This window comes from Oncorhynchus nerka, linkage group LG10 (assembly GCF_034236695.1).
Source record: "Oncorhynchus nerka isolate Pitt River linkage group LG10, Oner_Uvic_2.0, whole genome shotgun sequence".
Lineage (NCBI taxonomy): Eukaryota > Metazoa > Chordata > Actinopteri > Salmoniformes > Salmonidae > Oncorhynchus > Oncorhynchus nerka.
In genome coordinates this window covers 80,944,085-80,962,804 of record NC_088405.1, presented here as the reverse complement: position 1 = coordinate 80,962,804, position 18,720 = coordinate 80,944,085, and the positions used below count along the sequence as shown (strand labels likewise).

The following is an 18,720-nucleotide window of genomic DNA, read 5'->3' as shown; positions in this document are numbered from 1 at the left end:
CAAAATCATCGGCACCTCCTGTATGCTCAGAAGGATTGTGAAATATATGCCAGAGCAAATACTTAAACAAATCTCACAAGCTCTCATCCATAGTCAAATTAACTACTGCTCTGTCGTCTGGGGTAATGCAAGTATTGGTGACCTAAAGAGAATGCAGATAGCACAAAATAAGGCATTCCAAATGGTTCTGCAATGTGGTTACAAGAGGTCTTCCATATAATTACATAATGCACTCAAATGGCCGACTGTCAAGAAAATTATAGAAAATAATATACTAATTATATTTCATAATATTCACCACTCTGAAAAACCAGCCGCTATATATGATAAACTGGATACGGTCAAAGACAAATACTGTCGTAACACACAGAGCAGAACCAAGGCCACCTACAGACCACCAAAACCCAACTTAGAGCTGGGCAAAAGAGCTTTTAGAGATTAATTCACAATATTTGTTTTTACTTTTCTTAAGGACTTGGAAGACTGGCCCTTGGGCTAAAAGTACATTCAAATCAAACAGAGGCTAGAATAAAGGCTTTCATTTGTTGCTGGGTGGTAATCAATAGAAAGTCATTGTTCCCATTCCTCAGAGCTGTGCTGGCTATTAGTGCTCTACAGGGGACGCAGGTCACATAGGCCTACCTTTTATGTGTGAAACTCACTATCACCCCTCAGGGTTCTCCACTATTCATCACGTCCCCGTCCCCCCATTAATGCTGAGCCATTCCTAGAGCAAGTAAGTTTACTATTGTGTGATGATGAAAAATCCCCCACGCTTTCTCTGGCAAGAGTCGGTGTTCAATGCGGCAATACTTATTTCCGTAGTTATCGTGTTATATGTTGCTGGACTATAAAACGTGCATTGTTGCACATATTTGTTCATTCTTACTCATTCTAAGATACTGCATGGGTATTGACTTAGACATTTCTTTTCCAAATTGCACCCAGTAGTCAGATTGTACGTCAGGCATTTATTGATTTGTTTTGATATCCCAAAATGCAATAATTAGCTAAAGTGAATTGCAGTTCACTTTGATAATGATATGGTTGCGTTGTTCATTTTCTCTGCTTGGTACTTATGCCTTCCACATTAGAGCCTCCTCTTCAGTGTCAACAAAAGACACTCCAGCGTGCTCTTAAAGGGAGACCTGAGCCAGTTCCGGAGTCCTGTGGTGTTATTGCCTATGATTGTTACTTGAAAAGTGTTGAAGTAACAGTGAGACAAAGAAGTGCCTCTGACAGGGCTTGGCCCTCCATCCTGTAGCTCTGTACCTGTCAGGGTGGCTGGATAGCACAGAGGGTAGCTGGCAGCTGAGGGGACAGACTGGGCATGGCAGTGGGTAGGAGAGTGGGTGCCCCTGGCAGGCCAGCCTGCATTGATTGATGGCAGCTATTTGCAGACTGGTTGACTCCTGAACTGTATCCATTGCCAGACTGAGGGACAAATGTGGAGGGGAGTGGTCTCTTTATCTTGCATTCTCCCAGTGTGTATCAGAGGAGATGATCTTTTCCTGCATCTCAATAAGCCAAACTGAATTCCTTCACTTAAATAATTGGAGCCGGTAAAAACAAATCTCCCAGAAGTTTCTGAACTTTCAGATTTGCACAGAGGGGGAGGGGCCACAGCCTGGAGCCCACTTAAGAGAATTGAGAGTCCATAGTTACACAATCACATGTGAAGGGTCCAGCTCCACCCTTCGACGAACGTACCCAGCTCTCCAGTGTGACAGGATTCTGATAATTACCCGTCCATCTCGGTAACTGTTATTGGACCACGCACAGCCGTAATTAAAACAAAGCTGTAGAATCCCATTCAAGCCACGTGGTTTACCCGGAATAATCCATGGCTCCTGGAACTGGGAGATAACTTGTTTGTTTTTATCTCCCCCAAGTTAATTAGCGAGTCATTGTGAAGCTTAGAGAGCCAGTCATTATGAAGGAGGAGGCTTCGTCTCCAGCCTGACAGAGCGTAGAGAGGCTGCTGTCTATCTTCTAATGCAAAGTTGACGTGCCACCTGTCATGCGGTCTCGCGGCTGTTGCGTGTGTCTGTTTGTTGTAGCAGAAATACAGAGCCAAAAATGCTTCATCGTATCAAAGATAGGTTGTGCGACGACATTTTAACAAATTTGATCTGGACTGTAACTATCAGCATTGACAGCAATGATGGTCTCCACTCTTTGACGTCTTTAGTTGTCCTCACCATAACGAGCATTGCCAGAGAAGCACAGGTGACCAATATCACAAACTCTCTGACCTTGTATTTTCTGATAGCTATGATAGATGTGAGCTTTGTTTTGATGTGCATTGAATTAATTATAGCTTGACGGAGAGCCTAAGATGTTGCAGGCAATATTGACTTCATATGCTGTTTCAATGGATCCGGAGACACATACTTCAGTCCTAGCCATAATGCACATTAAGAAACCTGTTAGTCTAAGAGGCACATAAAACTTATTAACAACGTTATCCCTTATCTGTAAAATGATTCAACCAAGATGGATTGAGCATTGATGATACAATATTGCTAACACACACACACACACACTCACTCACACACACACTAGTCTTCCACATGCTTCTAGTGAAGCTAGTGTGCAGTATGTTTATGGTGAGTTGTTACGCATAACATACTCCTCATCCTGTGAGACCATAGCTATCTAAAATAGTTACATTTTTTGACTTTGTGTATTTTCTCTCTTAGAAGCCATGATGGAGGCAATGGCAAAGGAGAGCTCCCATGTCACATTACAACTCTAACGTGATCTTAGATAGGTGGCTTTGACTGCTGATTCAGTGGAATGCCGACAGCAATGTTCATGCTTCAATCTGCAGTATTATGGCTGTGACTTCAGATAACTAAATATTCTCCCATGACCCACATGAGGTGACCCCCCCCCCGGAATTAATCTGGGGCGTATTCTATTGCAAAACTTTTCTTAAATGGAAACAAATGGAACAAAATCAGGAGGGACCTACCTGAATTAGTTGCCAAACATTCAATTTTGCAACTGTTTGGACTAATGATTACACCCCTGTTGTACTAAATGTCTCCCAGACTCCGTTAGAATGAATCACAGAGATTGCATGCTTGTCCGCCTACTGCAGTATGCACGACCCCAATTTGACTCAACATGTCAAACATACACACACACACCACACACCCCTGCCTAACGCAATTAAAGTCACCTGTCTGTGACCTTTGGGTACTTCGAAGGTGACAGCTCTGAAAGGGTCACTCTCATTAGTTAGTGATAGCAGCTAGGTCACTTGCTAAGAGAAGGGCCCTGCTCAATGATGTCAGACCTATACACCTCTAGACTTCTGATGCTGGGAAAATGACTCTGTTGAGTGAATGGGCCTCCATTTGCTAAGGCAACCTTAACAAAACTGTTTGCCAAGTCTCGTAAATGGGTCAGTACAACATTTGAGTTTTCACCCAAAAAAAAAACTGCATACGTTGAGCAGAAATTATGTTTTGGAATTGACCTTTTCTACAACTAGTTTATGATCTATTTCAAAATCAACTGAGCAATATACAAATCTGCCCATATGGTTTAAACACGGATGAGATGTAATGTTACCAATTGATTCTGGGCTTAATGAGTTGTATAGCATGAGGAAGGAACTGGTTGCAAGGCAGTCGATGTCCTTATTTTCTCTGCCCTATACCCATGCATTTGGACTGTTAGAGCTCTATAGGGGAACTGTTTATCCCCTGCCCCAACTCCTACACTTTGGGACAGCATTGGATTTGGAGCAGCTCATTACCGAAGTGTTAAACTTGGCAAAAATGGATGTTTAATTGAACCTCCAGGCACAATATTAATGTGGTAGTTTTTTATGTAACGATACTCATTCTCATTATTTGTTTAGCCTTTGGTGCAACAGTAATGTAGTAGTATGTGACTCACTGACCGAATTATATGAGTGGCACATTCTCAAACTTTTGTTGTAAAACAGGATTTGGAAATGTTTATTAAAAGAACCTTAACAAAGCCAACTTAATCCCTAACAATGAGTTCCAAGGCAGCAATGTTTCAAAACTGTAAACTTTCTAGCAACTCACCATGAAATACAAACTTTAATTTAATTTAATTGTAACACACTTTTCAAATTCCGTCTTGGTTATTATTTTAAAAATGTTTCCAAACTCAAGCATTTTCATTTGCTTTGTAGTTTTTGTTTTAAAAGTTCAGACAATACTCTCTGTCTTTCCACTCCCCCTTTCTTTTTCTTTTCCTCAAAGGCATGCTGTTGTTTTTCTCTTTATCTAAAGTCTTCATATTTCTTTTATGTTTCTCTTCCTCCACCTTACTCTCTTGCATGCACTCCTATCTCTCGACATGGTCCTGGTTTATGTTTGCTGTGGAACAGCTCCCCAATCGCAGGTATAAGAAGGTAAGGCACCGACTCCCACTGTTCCCTGTAGAGTGGAAAATCCATAACCAAACCCTAACCAACCTACACCTACACCAACCCAATCAATTACCATTTTCTCCTGTGGTGTGCACAAACGAAAAACAAACCCTAACCAGCCTACACCATCCACAACCAATTACCACTTTCCCCTGTGGAAGGGACAGTCTCTAATCAAACCCATACCAAACCCTAACCAGCAGCCTACACCAACCCAAACCAACTCCCACTTTATCCTGTGGAAGGGACAGTCTCTAATCAAACCCATACCAAACCCTAACCAGCAGCCTACACCAACCCAAACCAACTCCCACTTTATCCTGTAGAGTGGACAACCCATAAACAAACCTTAACCAGCCGACACCAACCCCAACCAACTCCTAATGTCCCCTTTGGAGTGGACAACCCCTAACCATACCTTAACCAAACCGTAACCAACCTAGACCAACCCCAACCAACTCCCAATGTCCCCTTTGGAGTGGACAACCCCTAACCATACCTTAACCAAACCGTAACCAACCTAGACCAACCCCAACCAACTCCCAATGTCCCCTTTGGAGTGGACAACCCCTAACCAAACCCTTACTAAACAGTAACCAGCCTATACCAACCCTAACCAACTCTTTCCCGCTATTGGCATCCCACCAGGCTGCACTTCCAGGCAGCCGCTCGAGAGTAACGTGTTACAATGTTTGAAATATTAGTTTTTTTAATAGTTTTTTGTTGTTGTCGCACTGCATACTTTCCCTTGCTTTTTTAAACGATTAACCATGAATTTGATAACGATGGATTGTACAAACGTTGTGCAATACTCAACACATTTTCTATGAATTTACAAAAAACGCAAGGCATATCCGAGACAAACCTCAGTGCTTTGGGATAATGCGCGCAAGAAGCCAGATGAGAGGGACTACAGCAGGTAAGGGCAGACATAGGAAAATACTAAATAATAGAAGGTAACAGACCTAAAATACTTCAAACACACAATCGCTCAAGTGAACTCAGAGTTGTAAATGAATTATGTGATGTCGCAAATATGTCCAAAAATGCCACAGAGACTCTGAATGTTTGTAATTCAAGGTAATTGATTAACAAAGTGGATGAATTTAAACTGCTTCTTCAATCCGTAAATGCAGACATTGGATGTGTCACTGAAACTTCGGCCCACAAAAATATCCCAGATTAATATATTTTCTAACAAGAAAATCTGTTCAGAAAATGACAGGTCCAGAGGGGAGGATTACCTGTTCAAGAGTCTTATGGCTTGGGGGTAAAAACTGTTGAGAAGCCTTTTTGTCCTAGACTTGGCACTCCAGTACCACTTGCAATGCGATAGTAGAGAGAACAGTCCATGACTGGGGTGGCTGGGATCTTTGACAATTTTTAGGGCCTTCCTCTGACATCGCCTGGTGTAGAGGTCCTGAATGGCAGGCAGCTTAGCCCCAGTGATGTACTGGGCCGTACACACTACCCTCTTTAGTGCCTTGCGGTCAGAGGCCGAGCAATTGCCGTACCAGGCAGTGATGCAACCAAAATCAAATCAAATCAAATTTATTTATATAGCCCTTCGTACATCAGCTGATATCTCAAAGTGCTGTACAGAAACGCAGCCTAAAACCCCAAACAGCAAGCAATGCAGTGTAGAAGCACGGTGGCTAGGAAAAACTCACTTGAAAGGCCAAACCCTAGGAAGAAACCTAGAGAGGAACCAGGCTATGTGGAGTGGCCAGTCCTCTTCTGGCTGTGCCGGGTGGAGATTATAACAGAACATGGCCAAGATGTTCAAATGTTCATAAATGACCAGCATGGTCAAATAATAATAATCACAGGCAGAACAGTTGAAACTGGAGCAGCAGCACGGCCAGGTGGACTGGGGACAACAAGGAGTCATCATGTCAGGTAGTCCTGAGGCATGGTCCTAGGGCTCAGGTCCTCCGAGAGAGAGAAAGAAAGAGAGAATTAGAGAGAGCATACTTAAATTCACACAGGACACTGGATAGGACAGGAGAAGTACTCCAGATATAACAGACTGACCCTAGCCCCCCAACACATAAACTACTGCAGCATAAATACTGGAGGCTGAGACAGGAGGGGTCAGGAGACACTGTGGCCCCATCCGATGACACCCCCGGACAGGGCCAAACAGGAAGGATACAACCCCATCCACTTTGCCAAAGCACAGCCCCCACACCTCTAGAGGGATATCTTTAACCACCAACTTACCATCCTGAGACAAGGCCGAGTATAGCCCACAAAGATCTCCGCCACGGCACAACCCAAGGGGGGGGGCGCCAACCCAGACAGGAAGATCACATCAGTGACTCAACCCACTCAAGTGACCCACCCCTCCTAGTGATGGTATGAAAGAGCCCTAGTAAGCCAGTGACTCAGCCCCTGTAATAGGGTTAGAGGCAGAGAATCCCAGTGGAAAGAGGGGAACCGGCCAGGCAGAGACAGCAAGGGCGGTTCGTTGCTCCAGAGCCTTTCCGTTCACCTTCACACTCCTGGGGCAGACTACACTCAATCATATGACCCACTGAAGAGATGAGTCTTCAGTAAAGACTTAAAGGTTGAGAACGAGTTTGCGTCTCTCACATGGGTAGGCAGACCATTCCATAAAAATTGATCTCTATAGGAGAAAGCCCTGCCTCCAGCTGTTTGCTTAGAAATTCTAGGGACAATTAGGAGGCCTGCGTCTTGTGACCGTAGCGTACGTGTAGGTATGTACGGCAGGACCAAATCAGAGAGATAGGTAGGAGCAAGCCCATGTAATGCTTTGTAGGTTAGCAGTAAAACCTTGAAATCAGCCCTTGCCTTGACAGGAAGCCAGTGTAGGGAGGCTAGCACTGGAGTAATATGATCACATTTTTGGGTTCTAGTCAGGATTCTAGCAGCCGTATTTAGCACTAACTGAAGTTTATTTAGTGCTTTCTCCGGGTAGCCGGAAAGTAGAGCATTGCAGTAGTCTAACCTAGAAGTGACAAAAGCATGGATGAATTTTTCTGCATCATTTTTAGACAGAAAGTTTCAGATTACGTAGATGGAAAAAAGCTGTCCTTGAAACAGTCTTGATATGTTCTTCAAAAGAGAGATCAGGGTCCAGAGTAACGCCAAGGTCCTTCACAGTTTTATTTGAGACGACTGTACAACCATTCAGATTACTTGTCAGATTCAACAGAAGATTTATTTGTTTCTTGGGACCTAGAACAAGCATCTCTGTTTTGTCCGAGATTAAAAGTAGAAAGTTTGCAGCCATCCACTTCCTTATGTCTGAAACACAGGCTTCTAGCGAGGGCAATTTTGGGGCTTCACCATGTTTCTTTGAAATGTACAGGTGTGTGTCATCCGCATAGCAGTGAAAGTTAACATTATGTTTTCAAATGACATCCCCAAGAGGTAAAATATATAGTGAAAACAATAGTGGTCCTAAACCGGAATCTTGAGGAACACCAAAATGTACAGTTGATTTGTCAGAGGACAAACCATTCACAGAGACAAACTGATATCTTTCCAACAGATAAGATCTAAACCAGGCCAGAACTTGTCTGTGTAGACCAATTTGAGTTTCCAATCTCTCCAAAAGAATGTGGTGATCGATGGTATCAAAAGCAGCACTAAGGTCTAGGAGCACAAGTACAGATGCAGAGCCTCGGTCTGATGCCATTAAAAGGTCATTTACCACCTTCACATGTGCAGTCTCAGTGCTATGATGGGGTCTAAAACCAGACTGAAGCATTTCGTATACATTGTTTGTCTTCAGGAAGGCAGTGAGTTGCTGCGCAACAGCCTTTTCTAACATTTTTGAGAGGAATTGAAGATTCGATAAAGGCCGATAGTTTTTTATATTTTCTGGGTCAAGGTTTGGCTTTTTCAAAAGAGGCTTTATTACTGCCACTTTTAGTGAGTTTGGTACACATCCGGTGGATAGAGAGTCGTTTATTATGTTCAACATAGGAGGACCAAGCACAGGAAGCAGCTCTTTCAGTAGTTTAGTTGGAATAGGGTCCAGTATGCAGCTTGAAGGTTTAGAGGCCATGATTATTTTCATCATTGTGTCAAGTGATATAGTACTAAAACACTTGAGTGTCTCTCTTGATCCTAGGTCCTGGCAGAGTTGTGCGGACTCTGACAACTGAGCTTTGAAGGAATTTCGGATTGTTCTTATTTTCCTCAATCAAGTTGGAAAAATCGGATGATCGAGCAGCAGTAAGGGCTCTTCGATACTGCACGGTACTGTCTTTCCAAGCTAGTCGGAAGACTTCCAGTTTGGTGTGTCGCCATTTCCGTTCCAATTTTCTGGAAGCTTGCTTCAGAGCTCAGGCATTTTCTTTATACCACGGAGCTAGTTTCTTATGAAAAATGTTTTTAGTTTTTAGGGGTGCAACTGCATCTAGGGTATTGCGCAAGGTTAAATTGAATTCCTCAGTTAGGTGGTTAACTGATTTTTGTCCTCTGGTGTCCTTGGGTAGACAGAGGGAGTCTGGAAGGACATCAAGGAATCTTTGTGTTGTCTGTGAATTTATAGTCTTTTGATGTTCCTTGGTTGGGGTCTGAGCAGATTATTTGTTGCAATTGCAAACGTAATAAAATGGTGGTCCGATAGTCCAGGATTATGAGGAAAAACATTAAGATCCACAACATTTATTCCTTGGGACAAAACTAGGTCCAGAGTATGACTGTGACAGTGAGTAGGTCCAGAGACATGTTGGACAAAACCCACTGAGTCGATGATGGCTCCGAAAGCCTTTTGGAGTGGGTCTGTGGACTTTTCCATGTGAATATTAAAGTCACCAAAGATTAGAATATTATCTGATATGACTACAAGGTCCGATAGGAATTCAGGGAAATCAATGAGGAACGCTGTATATGGCCCAGGAGGCCTGTAAACAGTAGCTATAAAAAGTGATTGAGTAGGCTGCATAGATTTCATGACTAGAAGCTCAAAAGACTTAAACGTCATTTTTTTTGTCAATTGAAATTTGTTATCGTAAATGTTAGCCACACCTCCGCCTTTGCGGGATGCACGGGGGATATGGTCATTAGTGTGGCCAGGAGGTGAGGCCACATTTAACACAGTAAATTCATCAGGCCTAAGCCATGTTTCAGTCAGGCCAATCACATCAAGATTATGATCAGCGATTAGTTCATTGACTATAATTGCCTTTGAAGTAAGGGGTCTTACATTAAGTATCACTATTTCGAGATGTGAGGTATCTTGATCTCTTTCAATAATGACAGGAATGGAGGAGGTCTTTATCCTAGTTAGATTGCTAAGGCGAACACCACCATGTTTAGTTTTGCCCAACCTAGGTCGAGGCACAGACACGGTCTCAATGGGGATAGCTGAGCTGACTACACTGACTGGGCTAGTGGCAGACTCCACTATGCTGGCATGCTGGCTAACAGCCTGCTACCTGGCCTGCACCCTATTTCATTGTGGAGCTAGAGGAGTTAGAGCCCTGTCTATGTTGGTAGATAAGATGAGAGCACCCCTCCAGCAAGGATGGAGTCCGTCACTCCTCAGCAGGTCAGGCTTGGGCCTGTTTGTGGGTGAGTCCCAGAAAGAGGGCCAATTATCTACAAATTATATCTTTTGGGAGGGGCAGAAAACAGTTTTCAACCAGCGATTGAGTTGTGAGACTCTGCTGTAGAGCTCATCACTCCCCCTAACTGGGAGGGGGCCAGAGACAATTACTCGATGCCGACACATCTTTCTAGCTGATTTACACGCTGAAGCTATGTTGCGCTTGGTGATCTCTGACTGTTTCATCCTAACATCGTTGGTGCCGACGTGGATAACAATATCTCTATACACTCGCCAGTTTTAGCTTTAGCCAGCACCATCTTCAGATTAGCGTTAACGTCGGTAGCCCTGCCCTCTGGTAAACAGTGTATGATCGCTGGATGATTTGTTTTAAGTCTAATACTGTGGGTAATAGAGTCTCCAATGACTAGAGTTTTCAATTTGTCAGAGCTAATGGTGGGAAGCTTTGGCGTCTCAGACCCCGTAATGGGAGGTGTAGAGACAAGAGAAGGCTCGGCCTCTGACTCCGACTCCATACTGTAATGCTGCGGGTGTCGTGGGTGTGGAGTCAAACGCAGGAGACAGAGAGTGCAATGCTGTGCGTCTTTAATAGCACCAACGCACCACAGGGTGCTCACAATAGTAACGGCCCCAAACACAGGAAATGAAAATGTACAACGGAAAAGTCCCGACCAGGCACTAACACGTACCTCTACAACAGAGCTGAAGGTTACACTGAAATAATCCCGCACAACAACCAGGCGGGCCGGCTGTCTAATAAAGGCAAACTAATCATACATAAACAGGTGCTACCAATAAACATACAAGGAGGGGGAGGAAAGACCATCAGTGGCAGCTAATAGGCCGGTGACGACGACCGCCGAGCGCCACTCGTGACACTTGCTTAATGGGGAAAACCGGTTGAAAGTTTCTGTCGGCTGAATGAGTGACACCGGTTGAGCATTCCTACAGCATTTCCCTCCAGAAACCGTGAGAAAGTTGTCCGGCTGCGGGACCGTGCGTGCGAGGGGGTTTATACTAATGTTACTATCTGTACTTACTGGTGGCACAGACGCTGTTTCATCCTTTCCTACACTGAAATTACCCTTGCCTAACGATTGTGTCAAAATCACAGGAACATCAGTCGGGAAGTTAAAGCTTGTGGGCTGTGGCCGATACCAGGTACACCTCCAATTGACTCAAATGATGTCAATTAGCCTATCAGAAGCTTCTAAAGCCATGACATAATTTTCGGGAATTTTCTAAGCTGTTTAGAGGCACAGTTAACTTAGTGTATGTAAACTTATGACCCACTGGAATTGTGATACAGTATAAGTGAAATAATTTGTTTGTAAACTATTGTTGGAAAAATTACTTGTGTCATGCACAAAGTAGATGTCCTAACCAACTTGCCAAAACTATAGTTTGTTTAACAAGAAATTTGTGGAGTGGTTGAAAAAACTAGTTTTAATGACTCCAACTTAAGTGTATGTAAACTTCTGACTTCAACTGTACACATACACACTTTTATTTAGTATATACCTTTATTATTCCCCGTAAACCCTACCACCCCTCCCCCAATTGGAGTAAACTAATAAACAAAAACACTTAGGCTTCTACCTTCTGTTTATACATACTATACACATTTTGCAGACACAATCTATTTTACAGTAGTTATATTTTGTTTGTTTTTAGTCCTGGCATTCCTCTATTTCTGATGTCCATTCAGTTTGATTTATATTTGTATCTGCTATTTCACAAAAGTTCTGAACCTATATACATTTGACAGACCCCGTAAGTTTTACATTTGTTATCTTGTTGTTATTCGTCCAACCCTTCAGCTCCATTCAACCCCTCCCATCTAACTCTTAGAAATCCAAAATGAATGGTGTTATTTGCCATATATTTCTCAACTGTGCTGTGATGCTTCACAGTACTGAACCTTTCTATTCTCATAGTTTCAACAGATTGTAAATTAAAGACAAACATTTTTACAAAAATAATGATTATATTATTGATCGATTGACTGTGACTTTTCAAACCACCCAGTATTGCTATCTGCAGCGTTAGTTCTAGGTAAATATTGCAATTCTTCAGCCATTCCTGGACTTGTGACCAAAAACATCCTACAGTATACTATACATTTGGGCCAGTATCACGATACTTGTTAGTATCGTGGCGTAGGAAAAAAACACAAAGCGGATTTAATTTCTTTATAAATTAAAGGCTCTGCATAGTCAATCCGACATCTGCATCAAGGAAGTGAGTTTGTGTTTATACTGGACCTCCCGCCCCCACCTACCATCAAGAAATCATGTCAGTGCGGAGCTGTACGGAGCCCTTTGCATTGTTACAAAATTTGGCCTCTGCATTCCTCCGGAGGCTCTGCAATTGCGTCACACTATCCATACTGCACCTACGACCACATTTTCGGATTAAGCATAACTTGTCTCTTAACCCCACCCTGACTGTTACTCTGGGATCTCCACCCCAACTCATCTATTCCATTATCACTGCTGTTAGTGATTGATGCCTCTGCAGGTACCCTCTGCAGGTACAAAGGCCAGTCAGATATGCTAACAAAGACATATGCCAGAGACAGTTAAATGTGGCAGGGAATAAGGCCAAAATGCAGCAACTGGGAAAAGGGTCTCCAGATGTAGCCCAGATGCTAGACAGAATGTATTAAGAACATTTATGTTTTAAGCAAACAGTGGGTTAGTTTTTGTTTTTTTGAAATCTGAGATAGATTAGACTTTGTGTTTTTCAAAAAGCGTTTTTTGGGGCAGTTGTGTGCATCCCACACAAGCTGCAAGATAAAGGTATGCATACTTTGCAGCAGCTGCCTGTGGCTTCTTTGATAAATAGGTAAGAAAAACAGTGAGTGTATCCTACACCATTTGAAATTTGCCAAACTCCTGTTTACTTGAATATAATTAAAGCTTAAAGATCCAATGCAGCCATTGTTATCTCAATATCAAATCATTTTGAGGTAACAATTACTTACCTTACTGTGATTTGTTTTCTCTAATTAAAATAGTAAAAAGAACCAAAAATAGTTTCTTAGCATAGAGTAATTTCTCAAGCAATAATTTTGCTAGGACTGTCTGGAAGTGGTCTAAGTGAGGAGGGGAAGTCTGAAAACTAGCTTTGGAAGTCTTTCTTATTGGTCTATTAACTCATTTACCGGATGATGATGTCACCAGGCAGGCCAAACTCCATCCCACCAAAACAGGCTGTAATTTCAGCCACTCTTTTCAAACAGCTCCAAAACTAAAAGGCATTATCATAATTTTCACAATTTAACTCTATTATTTCAACCTCATAGTGTGGAAATATTGATACAACTGAGTAAAATATATTTTTTAACGGTACTGGGCCTTTAACAGAATGAAATTCCACACAAGCCATGTAAACTCTAGCTCATAGGCTGGCCATGAAGCTTAGGTTATCTACAAGACTTCTTACATCCCTCCAATTCCCTCCAGCATTTCACTGAAACTAATCTCTACATTCACAAACATGTATTCTGCCTTGCCCAACCACACACACCTCCTCGCCTAAGGAGATGAAGCAAGGAAGGGTAATATTAAAGATAAAGAGGACTTGATTTGATTCAACAAATTCAGACATTTCCAGGCATGTGGGGAAAGGGGCCGGAGGGAGGCGGAGACACAGGCACAACACACAAAGGCAGCATCAAGGGGAATTAATGACTATGTGTGAGGTGTGTGGATACACTGTTGCATGGTGCCCATCTGCCTTTCATAACCGTCATCTCCCCCCGTTTCCCCATAATTATGATCAACTAGCTATTCACTGGTGGCTTAGGCAATCAGGGCCGCGATCATGCGGATGATCATCTGTTCATCCGACACCAAACCCACATAATGCATCTCTGCCCAGTTTAGAGTTAAGGTCAGTGGGGTGGTAACCGCCACGGAGGGAGATAGTATCTACTGTATGTCAGTCCCTTCAATCAACTGCCATGTTTAGTGCCATAGTTTCAAGTTTTAATGGGAAAATATGTATGATATAGCCTATTCGCTCTTTACTTTAAAGAGATGTCAAAAAATTGTTAGATGATGAAAGCATTTCAGCTTTGGTTGTAGTTGGTCATTCGACGATGGCCTCTCATGCTTGACTTCAACCATTTTCTAAATGAGACATTCATGGCTCAATTTTGGCCATCATACCTGGTATCCTGTAAAAACTTAACCAGATGTCCAGGTATTTCAGACCAGTGCCCATGTCTGGTCCTCCTCTAGCCTGGTGGAACTATTCTGATCTCGGTCACTAGCCTGATCTCGCTTGCTTCTGTTTCGGTTGACTGGGCTATTCTTCAGTAAGGAAGAAAACTGGGTAGAGGAGGTTGTAGCTGCACAGGGAGCTTTGGTTGAGTGTTACCTCACCATGTATTTAATGCTTCCACCCATACAGCCTAACAGTCAGGGTTTTGGTCAATTCCAATGTAATTTGAAATTCCAATTAAATTCACTCATGGAGTGGAGAATTTATGTTGAATTCAATTCAAATGTCAACATTCTTTAAATTATTGAATTGGGATTAGACTGTTTGGACTATTTCAATTGAAATTGAATTGTAACTGTACAAATATTTAATCTTGAATTGATGGAAGTAAGGCAATTAGTATAAAAAAATGGAGTACAGGATTTGTTTTAAATCATTTCAACTCGTATCTCTATATTTCCAGTATAGCTAGCCTGTCTGAACAGTGACATTACCATCCTGAAAGCCTGAAGGAATTTAATTCAAATTGGAATTTGGGGAATGTACCTAACATTGGAATTGAGAGGAATTGAATTATCTCTGAATTCAAAGACTGAACTGGAGTTTGAATTGAGTTAAATGGAATTTACAGGGAGAGGGAATTTAATTTAATTTGTGGAATTAACCCCAACTCTGGTGACAACGCAAGAACACAGTAACATAGTGCGTCAAAGCTACTGATCTATTGCTCTTCGGCAATGTAACAGAGTGAAGGAGCACCCCTAGGCTCATACTGTATGTCAGCCAGCTAGCTGTTTAAACCATGAACAAAACAATTTACCTAGGGAAGCATCCACTCACTAAACACTACATATACTCAATACATCAGCCTTGAGCTGCCTGTCAAATGCAAAGCTGATATTTCATGCTACTTGTAGACAGCCTATTCCAAAGTGTCTGAATCCTATTGGGTTCAGCCCAGAGACTGGTAGTGGTATCTACAGTAGAACATAACATAACTTGGAGTAGTGAGGCCCACAAGTGTGTGTTGGGAACCTTTTTGTTGTCTGGTGCAATTCCACGACAGATCCTATCAATTCACATCTGTGGAGCGTCTCTGAAGCCGCTCGCACAATGGGGAGACACTTGCAGCGCTGGACTATCAAAGAGAACATCCATCTGTGTCCCACACAAACATCTGACTCAACCTGGGGCTTTGTAGAGGAGATGAGATGCTGCGAATGAAAGGAGGAAAGGCTCAGAGCGTAGAGAGTAGAGGCAGTAATGGACCTCCAACAAATGATTGCTAAGAGGAAGCAACGTAGGAACAGAGAAAAAACACTCATTCCCTCCTGCTCCACTCAGTCCTACAATCATATTTCAAGCTTTTTTGTTCTTAAAGTTTTCATAGTTTGGTTTTGATGTGGAATTGGAATGTGACATGAGTTTTTGATTAGGCACACACAAATATGTATAAAAGGTTTTGCAGACGAGTAGCCGCCTCACGAAAATAGAAATATTAACTTTGCACTTGTTCACCCGAAATTCATGGGGATCAAAAAAAACGTTCATTACCAAGAATTGCTCTGTGTTGGGAGAGAAATGCCACACACACACTGAAGAATGTTCATCCCACGCATGGCTGAGCAAATAAGTTTGGGAGATAGGATAGCACTGACGCAGACAGACAGACACGTGCGAACTCACACACAAAAGGAAAACAGTTCAACTTAACCAAGGGGGAGAGAGAGAAAAGGTACAACTTTGATTCAGCTGACACTCGGCAATTGCAAACAAGTCACAAACAACTAAGAGTTACAACAATCTGTTTATTGTAACTTCAAATATTAATACATGTCCACCTGACAATGGCCTAGTAAAAGGTTGGGCAACTCCGTTCACTGCCGCAGTAGCTGATGCTGCACATCAATGGTGTTTGGTTGATATAGGGAAATATACAGTGCCTTGCAAAAGTATTTAGACCCCTTGGATTTCTTCACATTTTGTGTTGGTGACCTGACAGGTCACCCATTGAGCATGTTTGGGATGCTATGGATTAACATGTAGGACAGCGTGTTCCAGTGCCCGCCAGTATCCAGTAACTTCGCACAGCCATTGAAGAGGAGTGGGGCAACATTCCATAGGCCACAATCAACAGCCGGTTCAACTCTATGTGAAGGAGATGTGTCACGCTGCATGAGGCAAATGGTGTTCACACCAGATACTGACTGGTTTTCTGATCCACGCCCCTACTTTTCTGTGACCAACAAATACAAATCTGTATTCCCAGTCATGTGAAATTCATAGATTAGCGCCTAATGAATTCATTTCAATTGACTGATGTCCTTTTATGAACTGTAACTCAATAAAATCTTTGAAATTGTTCCATTTTGCGTTTATATTTTTGTTCAGTATAGCTGATTTACTAACACATATGCTAGTACTTCATATGAACTGTTTTAGTTCTCTTGTTAGAGAGCTAACCTTCACAAGAGTTATATTTATTCGTTATTTCAGTTTCTCTCAACACATTCTGAAGTCGACTGAGGCAGTGAGATGGAATTTTTTGTTTGTGGAAAAGTTATTTTGCCAGCTGTGGAACAGGTCTCACGTCTGGAGTTTCTATTTAGGTGACATGGCTTTTGTTCTTCTGACGAGGTTGTGCACTTGACAGAAACAAAAGTGTTTGACTTAAATTGGATGTCAGGTGGCCTTGCATGTCTGGCAGGTACTACCTTGTGAAGTCTTACGACACGCTCTTCTCTGTCTGTCTCTCCCACAGGGGCTAAAACCCATGGACCACAACGGGCTCTCAGATCCATATGTCAAACTGCACCTGCTGCCTGGGGCCAGTAAGGTACGTACCTGTCTTATTATGCTTACATTAAAAGGTGCATTATAGTAGTTTAGTTGCTAACTCAAATTATGTGTGTCGTCTGTACAGTTCATAGGCACTATGATCATAGTAATATATTTCTTTCCTCATACAATACAATCTGTCATTTATAGGTTAACAAGGAGGTCATTTCTGGACAATCATTTTTGCCATTTAGGGGACCCTTTTTGGCTCAAGAGCACCAAGTGTATTACACTCCAAAAACAGAGATGTTTTCAGACCTCAAATGTGTTCTTCTGTTGAGATAAGTCCAGCTCCAAGCCCATCTGCTTTGTAATTCAGTAATTCCAAAAAGAATAGAAAGATAAGAACCATATCATTTCCAGGTTTATTGTGCTTATCTTTTCCATTCACATGAGGTATATAGCTGAGGCGTACACAACTGGTGGTGTGGGACATGGATTCATCTTGATATTAGGATACTATTGAAAACATCTGACAAACTTAGATTTTGGAGTGTAATGTCCTTTTAATACTCTAAATGCAGTGATGCATTGATGCATAATGTTGTCATTGGCCTGTGTGTTGCATATCAGATGGTGTCATGTCTGATTATCGTAAATTAATGGACACTGTCATGCCCTGTTATGAAAGCGGACACTATCATGCCCTGTTATGAAAGCGGACACTATCATGCCCTGTTATGAAAGCGGACACTATCATGCCCTGTTATGAAAGCGGACACTATCATGCCCTGTTATGAAAGCGGACACTATCATGCCCTGTTATGAAAGCGGACACTATCATGCCCTGTTATGAAAGCGGACACTATCATGCCCTGTTATGAAAGCGGACACTATCATGCCCTGTTATGAAAGCGGACACTATCATGCCCTGTTATGAAAGCGGACACTATCATGCCCTGTTATGAAAGCGGACACTATCATGCCCTGTTATGAAAGCGGACACTATCATGCCCTGTTATGAAAGCGGACACTATCATGCCCTGTTATGAATGCTTGGAATATACAGTAGCTTACATGAAGGTTTATCTGTTGCTGCGACTCTGCTGCTTCTACTCTGTACTGAATTACAGTTCATAGAAGGAAATCAGTCAATTTCAGTAACTGTATTAGGCCCTAATCTATGGATTTCACATGACTGGGAATACAGATATTAATCTGTTGGTCACAAATACCTTAACAAAAAAAAGTAGGGGCGTGGATCAGAAACCAGTCAGAATCTGGTGTGATCACCATCTTCTTCGCATAGAGTTGTTCAGGCTGTTGATTGTGGGTTGTGCAATGTTGTCCCACTCCTCTTCAATGGCTTTGCGAAGTTGATGGATAATGGGGGGAACTGTAACACACTGGCGTACACGTCGATCCAACGCATCCCAATGAGCATGTCTGATGAGTATGCAAGCCATGGAAGAACTGGGACATTTTCAGCTTCCAATAATTGTGTACAGATCCTTGCGACATGGAGCTGCCCATTATCATGCTGAAACATGAGGTGATGGCGGCGGATGAATGGCACGACAATGGGCCTCAGGATCTCGTTAGTTATCTCTGTGCATTCAAATTTCTATCCATAAAATGCAATTGTGTTCGTTGTCCGTAGCTTATGCATGCCCATACCATAACCCCACTGCCGCCATGGGCACTCTGTACACAACGTTGACATCAGCAAACTGGTCGCCAACACGACGCC

The 18,720-nt window shown here is 42.4% G+C and overlaps 1 protein-coding gene across 2 annotated transcripts in view; it reads left to right on the top strand.

Moving 5' to 3' along the window:
- The window catches only part of doc2b (double C2-like domains, beta), a 263,270-nt gene that overhangs the window by 180,799 nt on the left and 63,751 nt on the right, over positions 1-18,720 (top strand). For both annotated transcript variants that reach the window (XM_029671532.2, XM_065023792.1), the window contains exon 11: positions 16,954-17,028. In XM_029671532.2, the coding sequence (XP_029527392.2) occupies positions 16,954-17,028 (75 nt within the window). The remainder of the gene's footprint in view (positions 1-16,953; positions 17,029-18,720) is intronic.